The sequence below is a fragment of the Vipera ursinii genome (genome assembly GCF_947247035.1).
Source record: "Vipera ursinii genome assembly, chromosome: 2".
NCBI classification, from domain to species: Eukaryota; Metazoa; Chordata; class Lepidosauria; order Squamata; family Viperidae; genus Vipera; species Vipera ursinii.
The window spans coordinates 184,217,338-184,241,380 of record NC_139513.1 but is presented as its reverse complement, the minus strand read 5'-3'; the positions used below and the strand labels follow the sequence as shown (position 1 = coordinate 184,241,380).

Genomic DNA, 24,043 nt, shown 5'->3' with positions numbered 1-24,043 from the left:
TCCTGGCACTTCTGAGCCCAGAAGAAGTGCCAATCAGCTGGAATGTTGCAGCATCCCAGGGTCATGTGATTTACATTCAGATGCTTGGCAACTGATTCATGTTTATGAGGGCCACAGTGTCCCAGGGTCATGTGAAGTGAACAAAACCTGCTGCAACCACCCAGCAGATGGGGGAGGGGAATAAAAACCAAATACCCCCCACCCCACCCCCGCTGCCAATCCTCAACAGAAATGCTCACAACAATGAAAACCTTGGACAGGAGAAAGAACACTGCTGGGCGGGCAGGTCTTGCTCGGCTGTGGCTTAGGGGGCACTTTTTTCAGTGCCATTGTAACTTCGAACAGTCACTAAGTGAACTGTTGTAAGTCAAGGACTACCTGAACTTCATCACTTTTTTCCTTTTGGGGGGGAGGGTCATCAAGTTTTTAACACCTTGCTAGGTGACGTGGTACTCGGAAGTTGCCATATCCTAAAAGTGGTACAATGGGTGAAAAGGTTGAAAAGCCCTGTTCTATGCAAAAGATGTTTGTGCTGGCTGTCTCCTGCTCCTGCTCTTGCTCCAAACTCCTTTCTCCTGAGGGCATGCCTGAAGCCTTCAACTGAGGGAGGCCAGGCCCCTCTCACCCATGTCCAGGCCACCGGAGCTTGCCATGCTAGGAGAGAAAGTGTCCTGTTGCCCTGCAGCCTCAGAGGCCTATTCCAAGCTGCCTGGAAACTTCTGCATGGCTCAGGCTTTGGAGGCCTGCTCCAAGCTTCTGCCACCCAGAACAGAGCCTCCAGAGGTCAGATCCAGGCCTCGGAGGACTGCTCCAAGCTATTGCCACCTGGAACAAAGATCGGGGAAGGCTTCTGTGTGCCTCTGGAGGTTGGATCCAGGGGATCCAGAGAGGAATGCAACACTCACACCAGATGTAGAGCCATAGCCTGGCGCCCAGTGATGTGCGAGCCAACCCATCAAGGACAGCTGCGCCCTGCACCCTGGCCTGGGGTCGACAAAACACCATGGCCCCAGCAGAGAGGAGGCTGTGTGTGGACCTGCCCGGAGGAGGATCTGGGCAACTGCTGGGGATGGACCTGCCCGAGGAGAATGCAGGCACCCAGTTAGTATTGACAGCACCCAGGAGTGAAGGGCAAGCACTCAGTCCAGCCTCCAAAACACAGCCAGAGCCCCCACTTTCCCAAGGGGGCACCTGGGTATGCTTACCTCCTCCTCAAGGCTGGTGCTGCTGCCGATGTCAGTGCTATTGTGGGACGAGGCAAGGAGAGACCAGGCAAGGCCTGGCAAAGCAGGGCCAGGTGAGGAGAGGAAAGACTGAGCAAGGTGAGGGCTGGGCAAGGGCTGGGCAAGGCCCAACAAGACAAGGGCCAGGTGAGGGGAGAAGAGGCCCAACAAGGCAAGGCCAAGATGAAGAGCGGACCCCTTTCACTAAATACCTCTTGAGGGCCCTGATATTCCTTAGGGATGGCAGGGATGTCCTTTCCCTACATGACCACTCTGAGCTTGCAATTAGGGGCATTTACATTATTTGGTTTCTGTTGAAGTTGGAAGGAGTAGTTGATTCAGAATTTCAACAGTCCCTTTCTCCAGTTCAGATTAGAGTTCCATTTTTTCAGCCAGGCCAGCCCTAGGATTAAGGGTCTCTCCATTCCAAATGCCACTATGAAACACAATATAGGTAGTCCCCGAGTTATAAGGAAAATGGCAGAATCCAGTAAGGGGGTGAGATTTAGATTTGCAGTTAGAAGTGAACTATAAATGGATTCTGACATTGATACTCCCGAAGCCCAGAATGTACGCCATGAGCCCAAAATAAATGGTGGAGATGGAAAGATTCATAAAAAAAAACCTAGAAAGGGGATTTATTGAGCCTGCCAAACCCAAGGTGGCTCCCCTAGTTCTGTTCAGCGAGAAGAAGGATGGCTCACTTTGTTTATGCGTGGATTATAGATCTCTAAACAAAATTAGTGAATGTAATCTGTATCCCCTACCCCTAATGAAGTATATGCTATCCCACCTATCGAAAGGAAGGATTTTTACCAAACTAGACCTGAGGGAAGCATACTACCACATTAGGATTAAGGAAGGAGATGAATGGAAGACTGTGTTCAATTGCCCAATGGGTTGCTACCAGTTCAAAGTTCTGCCATTTGGACTGCAAGGGGCCCCCGCAGTCTTTATGCAATTAATTAATGAAGTGCTAAGAGAGCACCTATATAAGCGGGTCCTTGTTTACTTAGATGACATCCATATCTTCACTGAGACCAAAGAGGAACATATTAACCTACTCAGAGCAGTTCTGAAAAGTTGTGGGCCGCCCACCTATATGCTAAATTATGAAAATGTGAATTCCACCAGGAAAGAATAGACTACCTGGGGTATTGCATATCCCCACAGGGCATCGGAATGGACCCTGAGAAAGGGCAGCATTAGAATGGGCACCACCACCACCCCGCACATGGAAGCAATTGCAAAGTTTCCTGGGGTTTGCAAACTTCTACCGCCAATTCATCCCTTCATTTGTCCAAATAGCCCTGCCACTCACAAACCTGTTGAAAAAGTGAATCCCAGTCAGCCCCTGAAATGGACAATGGAATGTCAAGCAGAATTTGAGAGGCTAAAGAGACTTTTTTCTGCCGAACCTGTCCTGAGACACCCAGATCCCGATAAACCTTTTGTAATACAGGCAGATGCTAGAGATGTGGCAGTGGGAGCTGTATTATTACAGGAAAGTGATGGGGCATTGCAACCATGTGCATATACGTCCAGGAAACTCACGGAGACAGAACAACGTTAGGCCATGTGTGCGGTGGTCATTACATGGTGCCATTTCCTGGAAGGAAATAAAATCCCCTTCCAGGTCTGGACAGATCACAAAAATTTGGAAGCACTAAAAACACCCAGGAAACTCACTCCTAAGCAAGGCCACTGGTCCCAATATTTTCACCAATTCCATTTCACTCTCAAACACTTACCATGGGGGAAGAATTTTTTGGCGGATGCATTATCTTGTATGCCCCAATATAACAGTACACGGGTCACTGATTTTAAACCACTTATGCCTAAACAACAACTGGCAGCACCAGTCACCACCTGGACCCAAGCAAAAATGAAGCCGTGGGTGGATAGCCAAACTGGAATAGAATTCCAAGAGTCTTTGGAAGCTGATGAATGGTTCCAGAAAAATAGACATGTGTGCACAATGAAAGATGGACTACCCTGGGTTGATGAGAAGTTATACATACCTGCCACCTAGAGGATCAATTTCATGCAACTGCGCCATGATACAAAATCTGCAGGACATTTTGGGTTTGTGAAAACCTTACACTTAACTAAAAGGGCGGTATAAAAAATTAATTAAATAAATAATTAAATAAAATAAATAAAAGGCAATTTTGGTGGCCATCCATGAAAAAGGACATAGAAAGCTATGTGGGCAGCTGCCAAATTTGTGCGACTGCTAAGAGGCTGCAAGGGAAATCGGCAGGACTGTTACAACCGGTGGCGAACCCCTCAGCCCCATGGAAAGAAATAGTCATGGATTTTATAGTGGAATTACCAGAAAGCAACAGGAACACTGTAGTCTGGGTGGTCACAGACTTATTTTCCAAACAGGTGCACTTCATCCTTTGACAAAAGATCCCCACCGCAAAAGCCTTAGCAAAATTTTTATGCAGCATATTTACAGATTGCATGGGGCACCACAACACATCATATCTGATAGGGGGTTGAAATTTACGTCGGCATTTTGGAAAGAATTTTTATCCCTTTTAGGAACCACCGAAGGACCGACATCTAGTCACCATCCTCAGGGGAACGGTCAATGTGAAAAATCTAACTCAGTACTTGAGTGATATTTAAGATGCTTTGTTAATTTCCAGCAAACAAATTGGACGGACCTACTGCCTTTCGCAAAAGTGGTGTATAATAATGCAGTCCACTCCAGCACAGGAGTGGCTACTGGTAAAATTTTCAACCTCATGCCAGAACTAATCCCAAACGAACCGGTAATTCCAGCACTGAAGGAATGGATTGCTCAATTACAAAAACATCTGGTCAATCATTAGGAAACCTTTAGACGAAGCTAGACAAGCATACAAAGTGCAAGCAGACAAAAGTCAATCCCAAACCATTCAGGGTGGGAGAGATGGTATATTTATCCACAAAATACCTTAAATCACTACAAATTTGTAAAAAACTCGGACCAAAATATATTGGACCTTTTCCAATTAAAAGAATCCTAAACCCAGTAACAGTAGAATTAGGACTACCCAAAAATCTTAGGCAGATACACCCAATTTTTCACTGCAGTTTACTAAAAAGAGAACAACAGTCACTCTATGAACAACCCCACCCACCTCATATCATGGTGGAAGAAGAACAACACTTCAAGGTAAAAGAAATCCTGGATTCTAGGAAACACAATGGAGCAATTCTATACTTAGTAGCTTGGAAACACCTCCCGTCCTCAGAAAATGAGTGGGTCAATAAACATCACATTAGAGCACCCAAGTTGCTTAAGAAGTTTCATACATAATATCTTAACAAATCAGTCCAACATTATATTTTGTTTCTTCCACAGATGGACCTCTCCTTTTTTTTGAGAAAACAAAGAGGAAGGAGGGCAGAATATCAGAGTCCATTTATATTTCATTTCTAACTGTGCAAATCTAAATCTCACCCCCTTACTGGATTCTGCCATTTTCCAAGGAGGGGAAGAGAAGGCAGGGTTGTAAAGAGCCATCTCTATCTCTTAGATGCAAGGTTTGTGTATTCAGATGGCCTGGAGGCCATTACAAAAGACCAGGGAAGAAACTCTTTGAACTAAGAAGAACAAAGAAAGAGGGAGAGGGCGGAACTCTGGGTTGTATCTCTGACTGGAATGTGAAGGGGAGGTAGTAATAATGTTGCAAATGATACTGGGGCTCTCTTTTCCCACGAGGAGTTTGACACCTGAAACTTAACTGATCTGGGACTGACGAAATGGACAGAGGGGTGGGGTTTTACTCAGGGACACTTTAAAGTATCAACCTGTGAGACAGTTTCCAGATCCTGTCTAGATTATTCACTGTGAATCATTTTTTAGTAAAAGTTCCTGTTTGGACAATCCTGTCTCCAAGAGTTCTTCTTTCCTAATATGTGAATTGGGGTAGGTCCTGAACTGTCTCAATCTGCAAGACAGTTTCCAGATCCTGTCTAATGTCCGGTCCCACCCCAATCCACACCTTAGGAAAGAAGTAAGGGGGTGAGATTTAGATTTGCAGTTAGAAATGAAATATAAATGGATTCTGACATGGTCTTAATGTGGTATCTGGCTTTCTGATCAGCAAGAGGGTCCTCAAACTGGCGGCAGAGCATGGTCATAAAACAGAGTTCCTCAGCTCCAGAGCATTTGCATTGTGGAGGGTCGCCATCTGGTGCAGGGGTGTCAAACTGCCGGCCCATGGGCCGGACTTGTCATCAGGAAACCGCGCCCACCCTATTGCCAGCAATAGAGAAAAAGCTCCAATATGTCGTGCAACATCATGTGACGTCACGAGTTTGACATGTCTGATCTAGTGAATGGATGCCTCATTTAAGGCCAATGTAACAACTCAGTAGGGGTCTGGCCTGCATTCCTGCATTTAGGTTAGGATGTGAACCAGGAAAAATCCCAGCTGCTGGCAGTTCCCATCAAACCTTACCCCCAGTGGTGGGACTTTCCTTCTCTGTGGGCCTGTGGCTCTGGCACCCCCTGTGTAACGACCCGGTTCAAAACCTCTTCCCAAGAAAGCAGAACTCTTGGAACGGAGTCATCCCAAAAGGAACTTTTATTTGGAGAAGTTGACAGCAGGCACAGAAGGCAGGATCTGAGGGTTTCCCACTCAAATCAATAGGTTAAAGGAGTAAAAAGCAAACCCCAACCCAATAGTTCATCCAGTCAGTTCAAATGGGCCAATTCCCAGGTGTTAAGTCTGATGTGGAAACGGGGCTGATAAGACTCTGTTCGTAAGGCTGTGAAAATGTTGTGTCTTCACATCTCTCCTTCCGCAGCGAGAGATAAGCCAGATGGCTGGCGGCACATTCCTTTCTCACCCCAGGCGTGTATCAAGGGGAGGCAGTTCAAAGAGCAAGCAGATAGTGGAAGCGGAGACACGCCAAAGTGCAAGAAAGAATAAACATGTGAAATGCACAAAGCTTCCCCCTCCCCCCAGGAGTATGACAGAACCCGCAGAAAAGAAAAAAATAGAGGCAATTCCCCCCACCCCAGCAAAGAAATGAGTTCTGAACCCTAGTGCGGTGGTGGGGCCTCACTGCGTTGCCCCCATGGCTGCCGCTGTCCCAGTGGGGGTTGGTGAGAATCCTGCCATGGTGTGTAATTGTGAGGTTTTCCCACCTTCATTTTTCTCAGGTTTGATGAGCAACTCCAGAGGTCATCCTCATTAGGGTCTCATTAGGGTGCCTTGAGGCTTTAAAATGCTTCCATCATGGTGCACATGGCTTGCCTCATGAGGAAGTCAACATGATTGACCTTGCCGTCTGGATTAATGAGTTGATTGATGATAGAGGCTTGAATATCCCAGGGTTTCAGATACTGAGGGCAGACAGAATTGCAGAAACATCCAATAAAAAGAAGGGAGGGGGTCTCTGCTTTTATATCCACAACCAATGGTGCAAAAATGTAAGTACACTAAAGAAATTCTGTGATGTGAACTTATCAATTGCAAGCCATTTTATTCTCCATGAGAGTTGACTTCATGAAAGTCTTGGACTGAGGTGGCAAAGCTAAAGTTATAGGCTTGTTTTGACTGCACTGATTGGAAAATTTTTGAAGATACCTCTGCAGACATGGATGAACTCACAGATACTGTAACATCATATGTTAGTTTTTGTGAAGACCTATGTGTGCCAACCAGGAACTTGTGATATACAGTAACAATAATCCTTGGTTCACAGCTAAACTGAAGAAACTACATTGTGCCAAAGACCCTAACCCTAATCCTACAGAGAAACAAATAGAATGCTGTACAATCAGGCAGAAATGTATTAACAAGGGAGATCATAGCAGCAGAAAGAAGCTACTCTGAAAAGCTAAGGGAACAGCCCTCAATAAATAAACCAGCAAATATGAGGAAAACTAGAAAACATCACCAGTTACAGCAAACCTCTCCATGCTGAAGGAAATCAACAACTGGCAGATGACCTGAATGTGTTTTACTGTAGGTTTGAGAGGAAACCACTGTCACTTATCTCTACCACTGTCAGGACCCACCTCAATCCACATCTTAGGAAATAAGAACTCTTGGATGCAAGTTTAGTCCAAAAGGAAAATGTTTACTAGGATGGAATCGATTGTGGCAATACAAGACGGAATCTAACAAAGTTACATTTCAATCCTATATAAAGCATTCCCATTTCAGCCCCTCCCCTCATCCATTTGGTCAGATGTCAGGCCCTTCCATGGGAAAGGGAACTCTCCTTGGTTTTATGGTTATTGCTTCCTTTTTTGTTGTAAATGAAGATGCAATCCAGTTCAAATGTTCCCTGTTGTTTGAAGATGCCTAAAGTCTGTCCTCTCCCCCCCCCTTCAGAGAGATGGCAGAATCCCCAGAATAAGCACATTGTTCTACCTATATATTTATGAAATATATAAATGGATTCTGACAACCATCCCCATCTCAGATACACCAACAATAACCCTACCTCCTACAACTGACCCCATTCCCTTGGGCCCTTCACCTCTAATGGTCACAGAAAATGATGTGCAAGGTCTATTTCATAGACAAAAGCCTGGAAAAGCACTAGGCCCAGACAAGATAACTCCTTTTTGCTTGAAAGCTTGTGCTGACCAATTGACCCCTCATCTTCATCCACTCTTTAATAAATTGCTAGAGATGTGCTATGTTCCTTCTTGCTTCAAATGCTCTACTATCATCCCAGTGCCAAAGAAACCATGAAAGAACTGAATGACTGAAAAAAAAACCATGGAATATGGGGGAAAAAACAAGATAGAGTAACAAAAAGATGGTATGAACAATCCAAACAAAGAACAAGATGGTAACCAAGACAAAGAGGAGCAACACCTTTGGTATTAGTAAGCAGGGAGCGGGTAAGAGAAAACTGCCTGTGTAGAAGCCTGGTGGGCACAGGTATTGCAGTGACCAAAACGTCCTGGCATATAGGTCAGTGTTATTGTTCAAACAAAAGCTTCATCCCAAAGTCATCCCTAGCACCAGGAGCTACAGTCCAAGCAACCCGGTGGTCCTCAGAGTCAGATGGTGGTGAAGAAGAGTGAAGGCGAGTGTGATGAATCTTAAGTACAAATCCCAGCAACCTTGACCGCCGTGTGAGTAGCAAGAACAATGAAGGGTCCTTCCCAGAGTTCAGCTAAAGGGCCAGAATCAGTCCAGGACTTGACAAGCACCCAATCATCAGGAAAGAAAGGATGGAGTGGATGATCTAATCCTGGAAGATGGAGGGCCTGAACAACTTGAGAAATGGAAGAAACATTATTAGCAAGTATTCCCTGAGGGCCTGGTCTCCAAAAACAGGGAGGGAAGCGGATAAGGAAGAATAGTAAAGAAAGGGCTGACCATACATACCCTCAAAGAAAGACAGGCCAAGAGGTTGCTTGGGGGCAGTTCTTACAAAAGAGCGAGGGGGAGCGCCTAGACACAAGTGAGATGTGTCTCCTGGGCAAGCTTGGCAAGATGATGTTTAAGAATGCCATTAGCCTTTCCCACATGTACTGAAGATTGGGGCCTGTAGACCGAATGAAGCTGCCAATCAATACCTAGGGCCTGAGACACCTGCTGGGTAATGTTAGAGATAAAGTCCATTATCAGAGCCAATGCCATGGTATGGGAAGGAAAAATGTGGGATAATTTCCTTCAGGAGGGCCTTGACCACCTCACGTGCCTTGCTAGTACAGCAGGGAAATGCCTCAATCCATCCAGAGAAACCATCCACAAAAATGAGCAAGTACCGAAAACCCTGTTTCCTTGAAACTCAGTAAAATCAACCTCCCAAAAACTACCAGGAGTATGGCCAGCCCTAAGCCTCCCCAAGTGGATTATTATGTTGACAAATCACACATTGCTTGATCGTCGCTAGTGTCTTATCATATAAAAGGTAAAGGTTCCCCCACACATGCGTGCTAGTCGTTTCTGACTCTAGGAGCCGGTGCTCATCTCCGTTTCAAAGCCGAAGAGCCAGAGCTTGTCCGAGGATGTCTCCGTGGTCATGTGGCCGGCATGACTAGACGCCAAAGGCGCACGGAACGCTGTTACCTTCCCACCATAGTGGTCCCTATTTTTCTACTTGCATTTTTACGTGCTTTCGAACTGCTAGGTTTGCAGAAGCTGGGACGAGTAACAGGCATTCACTCTGTTACGCGGCACTCGGGATTCGACCCGCCAAACTGCCAACCTTCTGATTGACAAGCTCAGCATCACCGTGTCCCTGTCTTATCATATATCCCAGGACAAATATAGTCCTTTTGTCAGGACCCACTTCAATCCCACATCTTAAGAAAGCAGAACTCTTAGAAGCTATTTCTTCCAACAGGAACTTTTATTAAGAGAAGTTGATAGCAGGCATAATAGACAGGATCTGAGATTTCCCACACAGAATGATAGGTTAAGGTATTCCCCAAGCAAGACCCCACCACTTAGTCCCCCTGGCCAGTGTGGAATGGCCAATCCCCAGGTGTTAGGTCCATCGTGGGAAAAGGGAAGATAACATCGATTCATCTCCAATTCATGCAGCGATGGTCGGCGGCTTTTCACACCTTCCTCTAAGTGTGTAGAAATAAACCAGGCACGGAGGTTACATTTGTCAAGTTTCTGACGGAATGAGCTTTTCAAAGGACTCTGAGAACATTCAATGTTAGCAGCTTTGACAACATTCCTTATTCCCTCCCTTGTTCTAGCTGACAGTTTAGGGAGAGATAGTTCAGAAACAGATATAACATGGGAAAGCAAAATGTTACATTGTAGCAGATAGAGGAAGCAGAGGCAATAAACCCATGGCATGTCCCCATTCCCCCTTGGGAGTATGGCAGAACCCAGGGAAAGGTGAGATTTGATTTTGGGTCAGAGGGGATAGATAGAAATAAAATAGAATGGGTTCCACTTGTAGAGAAACAAAACAGGTATAGAGGTTAGTCAGATTTGTTAGGATATTCTGTATGAAACTTTTTTAACAGTTTGGGCACTCTAATGTGACGTTTGTTGACCCACTCTTTCTGTGAAGAGGGAAGGTATTTCCATGATACTAGGTATTGGGTATTTTCTAGAATCTAGGATTTCTTTTATTTCAAAGTGCTGTTCTCCTTCAACCATGACTGGAGGATGGTGGGGGGGATTTTTGGCCGTAAGGGCGACTGTTGTTCTCGTTTCAGCAGGCTGCAGTGAAATATTGGGTGTATTTGTCTGAGGTTCTTTGGCAATTCTAATTCTACTGTCACTGGGTTTATGATTCTTTTAATTGGAAAAGGTCCTATATATTTTGGACCAAGTTTCTAGAGGGTTGTAGAGGTTTTAGGTATTTTGTAGACATATACTATTTCTCCTACAGTGAATGGTTTAGATTTGACACTTTTTTATCCGCTTGTGTTTTGTGTGCTTGTCTAGCTTTGTCTAAGGCTTTCCTAAGCACTGGCCAGGTGTTTGTAATTGGGATATCCATTCTTTCAATGATGGCATTGCCAGTTTATTTGGGGTTAGTTCTGGCATAGGGTTAAAACTTTGGCTGGTGGCTACTTGAAAAGGAGTGTAGCCTATGCTAGAATGGACTGCCTTGTAGGCAACTTCTATGAAAGGAAGTAGGTCCGTCCAATTTGTTTGCTGGAAATTAATAAAACACCTTAAATATTGCTCAAGTACTGAGTTCGAACGTTCAATCGATCCATTAGTCTGAGGATGATGACTAAATGACAGTCCTTGGGTGGTTCCTAAGAGGGACAGAAATTCTTTCCAAAACTCTGATGTGAATTGTACCCTGCTATCTGATATGAAGGGACGTGGTGGCTCAGTAGGTTAGGATGCTGAGCTTGTCAATCAGAAGGTTGGCAGTTTGGCGGGTCGAATCCCGAGTGCCGTGTAACAGAGTGAGCGCCTGTTACTCGTTCCAGCTTCTGCCAACCTAGCAGTTTGAAAGCACGTAAGAAATGCAAGTAGAAAAATAGGGACCACTATGGTGGGAAGGCAACAGCGTTCCGTGCGCCTTTGGCATCTAGTCATGCCGACCACATGACCACGGAGACGTCCTCAGACAAGCGCTGGCTCTTCGGCTTTGAAACGGAGATGAGCACTGGCCCCTAGAGTCGGAAACAACTAGCATGCATGTGCCTTTACCTTTACCTTACCTTATCTGATATGATATGTTGTGGTGCCCCATGCAGTCTGTAGATGTGCTGCATGAATAGTTTCTGTAAAGCTTTCTTGGTGGGGATTTTTTGGCAAGTGATAAAATGCACTTGTTTTGAAAACAGGTCCGTAACCATGGAGATGAGTGTTTCTATTGCTTTCTGGTAACTCCACTATGAAATCCATGGATATTTTGTTCCATGGAGCTGAGGGATTCACCACTGCTTGTAGCACTTTGGGTGATTTCCCTTGCAACCTCTTAGCAGCTGCACAAGTTGGGCAGCTGGCCACATAGCTTTCTATGTCCTTTTTCATGGATGGCCACCAAAATTTTCTTTTGATTAAATGTAGTGTTTTTACAAATCCAAAGTGCCTTGCTGATTTTGTATCATGGTACAGCTGCATGAAAGTGACTCTCTGGGTGGTTGGTATGTATAACCTCTCCCTCCCATGGCAGTCCGTTTTTAATTGTGGACACATGTTTTTTCTTCTGGAACCACTCATTTGTTTTTAAGATTTTCTGGAATTCAATTCTGGTCTGGCTACCCAGTTGTGGCTTTACGTTAGCTTGGGCCCTGGTTGTTACTGGTGCTGCTAATTGTGGTTTGGACATGAGTGGTTTAGAATCGGTGGTTCACGTGCTATTATATTAGGGCATGCAAGACAGGGCATCTGCCAGGAGGTTTTCCCCCCCAGCAAGTGTTTGAGTGTAAAGCAGAATTGGTGAAAATGGTGGGACCAGTGTGCTTCCTTAGGGGGTTCCTGGGTGTTTTTAGTGCTTCCAAATTTTTGTGATTCATCCAGACCTGAAAAGGGATTTTATTCCCTTTAAGGGAGTGGTGCCACATGAGCAACGACCATCTCACAGCATACGCTCCCACACTGCCCAGTGTTGCTCCATTTCAGAGAGTTTTCTGGATGTGTACGCACATGGTTGCACTGCCCCTTCGTCATTTTTTTAATAGTACAGCCCCCACCGCCACATCGCTTGCATCTGCCTCTATTATGAAAGGTTTATCTAGGTCCGGGTGCGTCAGTACAGGTTTGGCAGAAAAGAGTCTTTTTAATCTTTCAAACGCTGCTTGGCATTCCATTGTCCATTTTAGTGGCTGGGTGGGTTTCACTGAGTTTTCCCGCCTCATTTTTAACAAGTTTGTGATGGGCAGGGCAATCTGGGCGAATGAAGGAATGAATTGGCGCTAATAATTTGTGAAGCATGTTTCTGACAGAGATGAATAAAGCTGAACTTCGAGGCTTGTGAATTCTTCAAAGAACATGTTCATTGGTTACAATGTATCGGTACGGTCAAAAGTAAAACCAAGTCTGAATTTCCCACTAAAAAGTACCCAGTTACAAAGTATAAAGCCCCACCCTCAAGAATATGCATTTTACTACATTTCCCACTAGAAATGTTTGTTGGGCTTTCTAATACAGCACCCTGTCCCTAGTCCCAGGAGTGAGATATGACCTTGGTTCCCACGGGACAGAATATTGTTTAGACTAGCAGAGAGTCTGTGAAACCCCCCCTCCCTCCTTTGCATGAGGCAACCTAGAATGAGACAGAGAAAGATGGCTGCGGCTAGGCTCATTATAGAGTTGACAGGCTCCTGGAATGGAGAGGCCTCTTGTCCTTGGGCTGGGCTGGTTGAAGAAATGGAATCCAAGAGTGGACTGGGGAAGTGGGCTTTGAAGTTCCTGCCAAAGGGAAGACCCCCACATAATGAAGGGCACCCATACCAATGGGCCTCCTGATGAGAGATCAGAGCAGTTGTGGAAGGGAATACCAAGATCTAAAAGAAGTATTTAGTGAAATCAGATTGGATGAGCTCCCACCCACAGATTGTGCTGTCGAGATTGTCCTGGGGTTAAATTACCTAAACCGGAACTCTAATCAATGACCCCAAGAGAGTTAGATGAGCTACGTGCTTTCATCAACAAAAATCTGGCTCGGGGTTTTATCCAGCCAGCCTGACCTAGGGTGGCCACCCCCGTCTTGTTTCAAGAGAAGAAGGACTCTCCTGTCCAACACTGCATTGACTATCATGGACTAAACACGGTGTGCATGTAGAATGTGTATCCTCTCCCCTTAATGAAAGACATGTTATCCAAAGGGAGAATTTTCTCAAAGTTGGACCTGTGGGAACCTTACTACCATGTAAGAATTAGAGAAGGGGATAAATGGAAAACTGCTTTCAATTGCCTGCTGGTCTGCTTTCAACTTAATGTGCTCCCATTTGGACTGCAAGGGGCCCCCGCAGTCTATGCAACTGATAAATGAGGTGCTGCATGAGCATCTATGCTCACAAAGGGGTGTTAGTCTATCTTGACAATATCTTAATCTACACAGAGGCAAAAGTCAAACACATCAAACTGGTCAGAGCCATTCTGAAAAAACTGCTGCCAAGCTATATGCCAAACCATGTGTGACTTTCACAAAGACAGAATCGGTACCTGAGGTATCAGATTTCTCACAAAGGGGTGGAGATGGACCCATAGAAAGTGAGGGTGGTGTTGGGAATCAGCATCTCCACGCACCAGGAAACCTACAAACCTTCCTGGGGTTCGTCAATTTTTACCACCAATCCATCCCTTCTTTTGCTCAGATAGCACTTCCTATCACTAAAAGATGAAAGGGGTGGTGGGCAAGCTGAAGCCCAGCCAGCCACTAAAATGGACCATGGAATGCCAGGCAGCATTTGAAAAACTGAAGTGGCTTTTTGCCACCAAACCAGTGCTAAAGCACCCGGACCCTGAGAAAATATTTGTCATCCAAGCTGATGCCAGCAATGTGGTGGTGGGGGCTGTGCTGTTGCAGGAAAACAACCAGGGCTAGTTACAACCGTGTGCTTATACATCTAAAAAATTAACTGAGACTAAACAACTCTGGACTGTATGGGAAAAGGAAGCATACACAATAAGGTGAGCACTCCTCTTGTGGAGGCATTTCTTAAGAGGAAAGTAAAATCCCTTTTTAGGTCTGCACTGATCATAAAAACCTGGAAGCACTGAAGACACACACTCTCGAAAATTGTCCCCTAAGGAAGTAAGGTGGCCCCAGTACTTCCAGTGGTTCAATTTCTCCCTACACTGCTTATCAGGGATGAAAAATTCCTAGCAGACTCTTTGTCACCGATGCCCCAATACAACAGCAGAAAGTGATCAGGCCTTTACTCCCATCACCCCAGTTGGCAGCCCAGGTGACCACAAGAGCACAAAAAAAGGAAAAGGCACCAATGGACATTGCCATAGCAGGTTTTTTTCAAGAAGGGGACGAGTGGTTTGCTAGCTACAGAAATGTGTGCACTGTTTAGGATGGACTGGCTTGGGTGGGGGAAAATTTTATGTACCTGCTAGCCAGAGACTGAAAACTATGGAGGTGTACCATGACTCAAAATTAGCAGGGCACTTTGGATTTGTGAAAACTCTACACCTCCTTAAAAGGCAATTTTGGTGGTCATCGCTCAAAAAAGACATTGAGAACTACATCTCCAGCTGCCCAATATGTGCAAATGCTGGCAAAGAAAAATGCTGGGGCTTCTGAAAATAGTAGCTAAGCTGTCAGCACCCGAAAGTGCAGGGAAAGTGCAGGTTGTGACTGACCTGTTCTCTAAACAGGTCCACTTTATCCCCTGTCAAACATACCCATGGCAAAGGGACTTGAAAAAATGTTTTTATATCATGTCTATCACTTACTTGGGGGCCCACAAAGAATAATTCCTTACCGAGATGTCCAATTCACCTCTGAGTTCTGGAAAGCTTTTTTGAACTTATTAGATACTGACCAGGGACTAAGTTCTAGTCACCATCTGCAAACAAATGGCACACAACAAATGAACTCTGTTCTAGAACATACCTTCGACGCTTCATCAACGATCAACAGGACCTCCTGCCTTTCGCTGAAGTAGCATATAGCAACACAATACACACAATTACTGGCTTCACCCCTTTCTGGGTAGAAAGAATGCAGGATGTGAACCTCATGCCTGAACTCCCAAGTCAAGACTCAACGATACCTTCCCTGAAAGAGTGGATAGAGCAGCTTAAAAATACTTGGCCATTAGTACGCAAGGGCTGAGGCTCGGGAGGTGTACAAGGCACAAGCCGATAAGAAAAGGATTGAACCTAAACCATTCCATTTTGTATTTGTCCAACCATTTCCTCCAATTCTTACAACCCTCAAAAAGCTAGGACTGAAATATCTCAATTGCATCATTAACTCAGTTACAGTTCAACTGGAGTTGCCTAAGTTGAGACAGGTCCACCCTTTCTTCCACTGTAGCTTATTAAATAAGGAAGTTATCTCCCTTCTGTGCAACACCCCCCCCCAGGCCCCCAAACAGTTTATGGTGGAAGGGGAACAACATTTTGAGATCAAGGGGAACCACAGAGGAACCACACATTATTTAGTCAAATGGAAAGACTTCCCAGAAGCATAAAATGAATGGGTACATAAAAAACACATTAGAGCCCCCATATTATTGAAATGTTGCCATGACTGCTATCCCAATAAACCCAAATAACCTTTTTTATTCTTTTCCTTCACTTTTATTATTTTTCTCTCCTCCAGGTAACTCTTCTTCTTCTAGGGGGCAGCATGTCAGGTCCCTGTTGGAATGCTGCCATTCCAAGTGGGAGGGGGATGGCTAGTTGGGATTAAGTTTAAGTTTAAGTTTATTTGATTTCTATACCGCCCTTCTCCCGAGGGACTCAGGGCGGTTCACAGGGCATATATAAATAGCAGTACAAAAATTAAAAAGAAATTAAACCAATGCCCAATTAAAATACAACAACAATAAAATACTAAAAAACCCATTAAAAACCCATATTCCCCCATCAGGCCAGACCAGCTAGTTCAAATAAGTGGGTCTTCAGCCCGCGGCGGAAGGAGCGAAGGTCCGATGCCATCCGGAGCTCAACCGGCAGTTGGTTCCATAAGAGAGGGAACCATAAGGGAGGGCCTCCATAAGGGAGGGCCACAGAGAAGGCCCTCCCCCTGGGGGCCACCAGTCGACATTCCCTGACCGGAGGCACCCTGAGGAGGCCCTCTCTGTGGGCACGCACAGGGCGGAGGGGAGTTGACGCCGGCAGCAGGTGGTCCTCGAGGTATCCCGGACCCATGCCATGTAAGGACTTAAAGATCATAACCAAAACCTTGAACCTCACCCGGAAGACAACTGGTAACCAATGCAGCTCGCGGAGCAAAGGTGTAACATGGGAGTACCGGGAAACTCCCAAGACAACTCTCGCGGCCGCATTCTGTACCAGTTGGAGCCTCCGAGTGGTCTTCAAGGGAAGCCCCATGTAGAGAGCATTGCAGTAGTCCAGGCGAGAGGTCACGAGCGCATGAGTGACCGTACACAGGGCATCCCGGTCCAGATAGGGCCACAACTGGTGCACCAGGCGAACCTGGGCGAAAGCCCCCCTAGTCACGGCCACTATATGATCTTCCAAAGTAAGTCGTGAATCTAGGAGGACTCCCAAGTTGCGAGCCCTATCCACGGGGGGTAAGGACTCACCCCCCATAAGGAGAGATGGAATATTTTGAATGTCCCGGGATGCCGGAATGCACAGCCACTCAGTCTTGTCAGGGTTGAGTTGCAGTCTGTTCCTCCCCATCCAGGCCCGAACCGCCTCCAGGCAACGGGACATCACATCGAGGGCATCACTGGGGTGGTTTGGGGTCGAAATAAAAAGTTGGGTATCATCGGCATATTGATGATACCCAACTCCAAAACCACGAATGATCTCACCCAGCGGTTTCATGTAGATGTTGAACAGGAGAGGTGAGAGGACCGACCCCTGAGGAACTCCACAAGCGAGGGTCCTAGGGGTTGACCTCTGTCCTCCTGCCAACACCGACTGCGAGCGTCCCAGGAGATAGGAGGAGAACCACTGAAGAACTGTGCCTCCCACTCCCATTAAAAGAATCCATTGCTTTCACTTTGATGTATTAGTGTGGGAAACAGGGAGGGGGGAATGGGCTGCCAGGGCCATCTGGGTGGATTCCTTTCCAGCCAGTTTCAGCCTGCTACCAAGGTCACAGCACCAAGAAGACACTTTGTTATCACGTTTTCATCTTGGAGTTCTCAAAATACCTTCATGCCTGTGTATTGGTTCCTGATGGACTGGGTCGTTGGGGTGGAGTTTGAACAATGGCAAATTAGCTTAATGTTTTCACGAGGGAACTTTAGATTCCACCCGGCTTCTCTGCAGTCACTTTCTCTCAGTAAAAAAATCCTACTGAAATAATGCTTGTTTCATGCTTTCCTGAGTAGATAGCTCTAGATCAGACATGTCAAACTTGCGATATCACATGATGTCGTGCAACATATCAGGACAGTTTTGCCATTGCCGGCAACGGGGTGGGCATGGCTTCCAGATGACATGTCTGGCTCTAGATAGTAAGGCAGGACCTTACATTAATTATAGTTGAATATAGTCTACTTTCTTTTAACAGTTACAATTTAGGCCTTTAATACATTTATAAATATCAATGTTTGCTATTTCTAATAGCTATTTCTAATTTTTTTATTTAAAAAACAGGATATTTAGCTTTAATCTTTTTACAGATAATTTAAAATTATGCCTTTATGTTGAGGCATTAATTAATTAATTTAGATTTCTGTGCATGTAACTCCAAACCAAGTCTGGCAATAAACCGATAAACAATAAAAACATAATATAAAATAAAATAAGATTGGGTTACTATTTGTAAAACCATAGACAAAAATACATCCCACAGTGGGCTCCGTCCATCTTAATCCAAGGCCTTGGGGAAGAATCAGGTTTTCAAGTCCTTATGAAACAGTATAAAATGGGAGTCACCCTGATTTTTTGGGAGGGGGAGGGGGTCTTGTTCCAGAAGGCATGAGATTGCTTCACCTACTTAGCAAAGATCCAATTACTTTTTGACCCAAGATTTTTCAAGAAAATTTTAATTAACAGAGGTAAAATCCTTGGGAATATGTTCATTTTAATCAGAGGTATATTACTCATTCTAGAAATGTTACTAGAAGATAAAGAAACTTAAAAGAGCTTAAACATAAGCATTTATTTCATATGATGGGAGGATGTTTTTGTTTTTGTCTTCCTATTGCTAAATACTATTATATTTGCTACAGCCATGGTGACAGTGCTATATTCTTTAGTATGCAACTGATGACTTCTTTCTATTCTCTTGCAGAAATATACGGTGAGGGTGGTTTAAACTATGTCTCAGTTCTATTGTAAAAGAAGCATCAATGCCCCTTACAGAGATCGCATCCCTCTTCACATCGTACGAGCAGAATCTGAACTCTCACCTGCCGAGAAAGCCTATTTGAATGCTGTAGAAAAAGGAGATTATGCTAGTGTGAAGCAAGTCTTGGAAGAAGCAGAAATTTATTTCAAGATAAATATTAATTGCATTGATCCTCTTGGAAGAACAGCTCTTCTCATTGCAATAGAAAATGAAAACCTGGAACTCATAGAATTACTCTTGAACTTTAATGTCTATGTTGGAGATGCTCTGCTACATGCCATCAGGAAAGAGGTGGTTGGTGCAGTTGAGTTACTTCTCAATCACAAGAAGCCCAGTGGGGAAAAACAGGTATCTGGGGAAGCTACCAGTTTATGAGGGTATTCCAAAGAAATATCTAAGAGAAACAGTAAATCTTTGCACTAAGATCAAGTCTGTTTGAATCAGTAGGCTTGATTGTGACAGTAACTCATGAAGGTTGAAAATGTGAAGTATGCATATGAAAGATTCAGTACTATTTTATTATGCTGCTTTTTTGTCTGATTAATTACATCTTAAAAATTATTTCCTTAAGTTCATATCCCCCAATGTGGCTAAATATTGATTTTTTTAAAGCATCCTGTAAATCTTTTAATGTTAATGCAGGTGCAGGTGCCATGGGGGGTGGCATCAATGCCTGTAGTGAACAATGTTGAACTGGTGATGCACCAGCACTTCTAGGAACAGAAGCTTTAGCTGGTTTAGAAGCCATTTTGACACCCAATTAATTTTCGTTGCGCACTTTCACTTTTCCACTCAGCTTGCAGCTTTGTTTCTCCCCTATTAAATGTCCAAATCCTTAAATTCACTTTTAGACCACTTTCAAATATTTTGCGCAGAGTGACTTTAAAAAAAAACACAATTTCTTCCTTCTCAGTCTTTATATGTTATGATATATTCCTTGTCCTTTTATTTTTCACTGACAATTCGCTCCTGCGCCATCTTTCTTCCTTTCTTTTAGTATCAACTGGAGTTAAAGGTCATATACTTGCTGTTTCAAAATTCTCCTGCACAGCTCTTTCTGCATCCAAGTAATCCAAAATACAATGTTGATTGCAGGGATGGTTGCAGCGTCCTGCTCTGTTCCAAAGCCTTGGAACAGAGGAGTCCCCGAGTCCGGAGCTAATTCAGGCTCTGGGGGAGCTCTCACCCTTCAACCCCCAGAATAACAATTCTAGGGGAGCTCTACCCCTACCTGAATGCTCCCCCTCCCTGAACCTCTCTGTCTTAATGCTCTCAAACACAGCCACGATGTCAAACAGGCTGGATGCTTTGGATATCTAAAAACTCTACATCTCATTCGTCGGCAATTTTGGTGGCTGGGACTAAAATGAGACATAGAAAGACGTAAAGAGCTGTACTGTATGTGCTACCATGAAAAGAATTCCAGGAACTTAAAATAAGAGATCAGGATTATAGACTGAGAGCCTTTGCGGATGACCTGGTTATTACAGTAAGTCAGCCGACTTACTCAGTTGTAGAGTTGATGGAGATAATAACCTCATATGGGAAAGTTTCTGGATTTAAGACAGGGGTCTTCAAACTTGGCCCTTTTATGACTTGTGGACTTCAACTCCCAAAATTCCTCAGCCAGGCACACTAGCTGAGGAATTCTGGGAGTTGAAGTCCACAAGTCATAAAAGGGCCAAGTTTGAAGACCCCTGATTTAAGATAAATATAAAAAAAACTAAAATATTGTCTAAACATATGACTATAGAACAAAAGGTTGTTTTAGAAGAGCTAACGGGATTTGAAATAGTTAAAAAGACTAAATATTTGGGGGTTTACCTTTCAGCTTCAAATGTGAAGTTATATAAGAATAATTATGAATTGTTATGGTCAAAAACACAAAAAGAGTTGGTTGGAAAAAATTACAACTATCCCTATTGGGAAGAATTGCAGCAGTAAAAATGAATGTCTTGCCAAAATTTTTATTTTTGTTTCAAATGATACCTATACTTAAAAAGGATTTAAATTTGGAGGAGTGGCAGAAAGGTATTAATAAATTTGTTTGGGCAGGGAAAAAGCCATGAGTCAAATTTAAGATAATGCAAGATACACGTGAAAGAGGTGGTCTTAAAATGCTCAATTTTAAATTATATTATGAGGCTGCTGCTTTATCATCAATAAGTGATTGGTTTAATTTAACACAAGGGAGATTATTAAATCTTGAGGGTTATGATTTGTTATTTGGTTGGCATGCATATTTATTGTATGATAAGGTGGATAATGTGTTTAAGATACATATATTAAGGTATGCTCTGTTGCAAGTATGGAAAAAATATAGTGAAGTGAATAATTTTGGACAGAAGGGTGCAGTTTACAGCGAAATTTTGGAGAAACTTTCTTAAATTAATTGGATCATCTCAAGGCCTATCAACTGCTTTTCACCCGGCTACTAACGGAGCCCCAGAATCTGCCAACAAAATGGTGGAACAATACCTTAGATGCTACGTCTCTTACCAACAAACAAACTGGACCGACCTTCTCCCTTTTGCAGAGGTGGCTTACAATAATTCAGTACATAGCAGCACCGGCTACACTCCTTTCCGTGTAGCCACAGGGAAACAATTCAACCCCATACTGGAATACCCAGTTACCCTCCACTTCCAAGACTCTTGATCAGTGGGTGAGGAGTTGGGAAGAAGTTTGGAAAAATACAAAGGTGACCTTAAAAAAGACTTTTGAGACCTACAAAAAGCAAGCTGACAAAAATAGAGCTCCCCAAAGAACATTCCAAGTTGGGGAAAAGGTCTATTTGTCGACCAAATACTTATGCCTTAAACTACCCAATAAGAAATTGGGACCGAAATTTTTGGGGCCTTTCCCCATTGTGAAAATCATCAACCCAGTTACAGTAAAATTGAAACTACCCAGAATACCGGTTGAATTCTTATTCAACCGGTATTCCATTGTACCTTGCTGAAACCTTTTCAAATCTCTCCCCCTAAGAAAGCATCTGAACCCCTCGTGGTAGCAGGTCAGACCCATTATGAAGTGAAACGTATTCTTGACTCTAGAATCTTTAAGGGAAAATTTCAGTACCTAGTACAATGGGTACCTAGTACCCATTGTCTGAAGCCATGTGGGTGAAATCTACCAATGTGAAAGTTGACACACGTATCAAAAGGTTTTATGAGAAACACCCCAACAAACTAAAAGCTAGCTCCTAACTTGTGTTTATTTAAATTACAAGATCTGTTATTTTGTAAGGGGAGCCGGATGCCAATGCTGCAAACATTGACATGTTTTTGCACTGACAATATAAGAGACAGCCTGTTATTTTAATTGCTTCAGTTGCAAAGGGGGAAGAGGAGGATTGTACCTTCAAGGCCATCTGAACCTAAAGAAGATAAGACCTTGGCGGGTTTTCTAATGGAAGGGAAGCTGATTCTTTAAATTAATTGGAGAACATGATTGATGACAAAATTAGAAAGGTGGAGAATTGTGTTTTAATATATTGTGCAAGGGGTGGAGACTTCAGATTCCAGCTTCCTTAGAGCAAGCATTTGCCGGTGTATTAGGCTAATAAAGGACTTTTAAGGTAAACAATGCCTCAGAGTCACTTGAAAAGCCCATACGTCGGAAACTTGACATCTTTTCCCCGTCAGTTCGAAGAGCTGCCTTGGATCAAACGGGAGGGCTGCTGCCCTTCCACGATCACTTGGGTCCTCTTCATGCTTGTCGCCCCTCCAGGGCGACTTTTGAGTCTTATCAGGGTCACCCAGCGGGAGAAAACCATATTGTGGAATGAATGATCTCCCCACACATCTTCTAGCACCGTGATTGAAAGCCCCATCTTTTTTTTCTTTAAATAATACTGGGTCTCCCACGGCAGATTTGGCCCATTCTTTCTCACTAAACACCTCCACTAGGTCCCGGTACTTGCTGGGGATGAGTGGCTCACCTGGTGGAGCAGTGGGCTAATGCCTCCTTAAGTAACACCAGCTGCCTGCAATTAGTGCAGGTTCGCATCCCACCAGGCTCAAGGTTGACTCAGCCTTCCATCCTTCTGAGGTAGGTAAAATGAGGACCCAGATTGTTGGGGGCAATAAGCTGACTTTGTAATAATGCCGCTTTGGGGTGGTGGTGAAAGCCCTAATAAGCAGGCATATACATAGAATGAAGGCTATTGCTAAGCACATTGGTTTGTGCTTAAATTGTAAGCCGCCCTGAGTCTTTGGAGAAGGGCGGGATATAAATGGGATTAAAATAAAAAGATAAAAATAAATAAACTATTTGCACTAGCTCATTGGATGGGCTAAGTTCTCCTGAATGTCTGTCGAGTTAAGGGAGGGGCTAGGTAACCTCACAGTCTTCATTCCCTTCTCTCACCAGATAAACGGCTTCCATTTGTCTAGCCAGGCTAGCCCTAGGATCATGGCCTCAGTCATTTTCAGAGCCACCATGAAATGAATGAACTACCAGTGCTCACCTATTTCTAAGCATAGGCATTCAGAATTGTGTGACTAAAGTTCCTCCCATTAGGGAGCCATCAGCTTGCTCAAACCTCACAGGTTTGGAGAGCAGCCTTGCTTGTATGCCCATTTTCAGGGCAAGTGACAAGCTAATAACACTCTGGAGCATCCAGAGTCCACTAGTACTTTCAAATCTACCTGTGCCCCTGTCTTAGGGATTATGAGTTTGGCAGGTAATGAAAAAGGTGGAATGTTTTGACTCACCATCACATTCTCTCCGTCATCGCTGTCGTAGGAGGTTAGAGCAGCAGCAGGTCTGGCTTGGGTCTTGGCAATGGGTTCCTGCATGATCCAGTTGGATTTCTCTTTCGCTGGCTGCTGAGCTGGTATCTTTCTCTCTGGTGGTCCTGGTCTATTCTGCTGTTGAGGGTAAAGGACTGAGCAACTTGCTGCTCGATGTCCCTGTTGTCCACATCTGAAGCAGTTGATCGATGGGCCTGCAGGTGGCCTGGGACTTTTAGTAGCCACGGCAGTTGGAGGCTTTTGCGGGGGGCTGCCATTTGGGTTGATCTGGCCTCAGCTCGGCTTCTTGTGGAGGTGGCTTCTTATAACGGCCAAGCTGGACATGCAGTCTTACTGCTGCCTGGTACCATTCTTGCAACTGATTAGAGACTGCTCAATAGACACAAGCCTGGGAGAGATGGTTGTCTAGTCTCTCTTTAAAGTGATGGTCTAGGGATTGCTCGGGCCACTTCTCTATTCGGCCGACTATCTTGCAAAACTCTCGTATGTATTCCACTGCAGGCCTGCCAGCTTGTCTTATCTTGTGGACTCTGCTTTGAGGGCAATGGATGGGTCCTCGAACCTTACTCTCAGTCCTAGGAGGAAGAGATGGGGGTCCCCCAACTTGGGTGCTTGCTCGTTGTATAAATTGTTCAGCCACTCAGATGCTTCCCCTTTGAAGCTGGATGCAACCACGTCCACCATAGCAGCTGGGTTCGG

General features: G+C 44.4%; 2 protein-coding genes across 2 annotated transcripts in view; both read left to right on the top strand.

The window, feature by feature from the left end:
* The window catches only part of LOC310635488 (uncharacterized protein), a 310,115-nt gene that overhangs the window by 269,989 nt on the left and 16,083 nt on the right, over positions 1–24,043 (top strand). The window lies entirely within an intron of this gene.
* The window catches only part of TRPC4 (transient receptor potential cation channel subfamily C member 4), a gene marked incomplete at both ends in the record, with an annotated part of 235,661 nt that continues 230,175 nt past the window's right edge, over positions 18,558–24,043 (top strand). The window contains one exon of the mRNA XM_083354460.1: positions 18,558–18,935. Within this exon, the coding sequence (XP_083210586.1) occupies positions 18,558–18,935 (378 nt within the window). The remainder of the gene's footprint in view (positions 18,936–24,043) is intronic.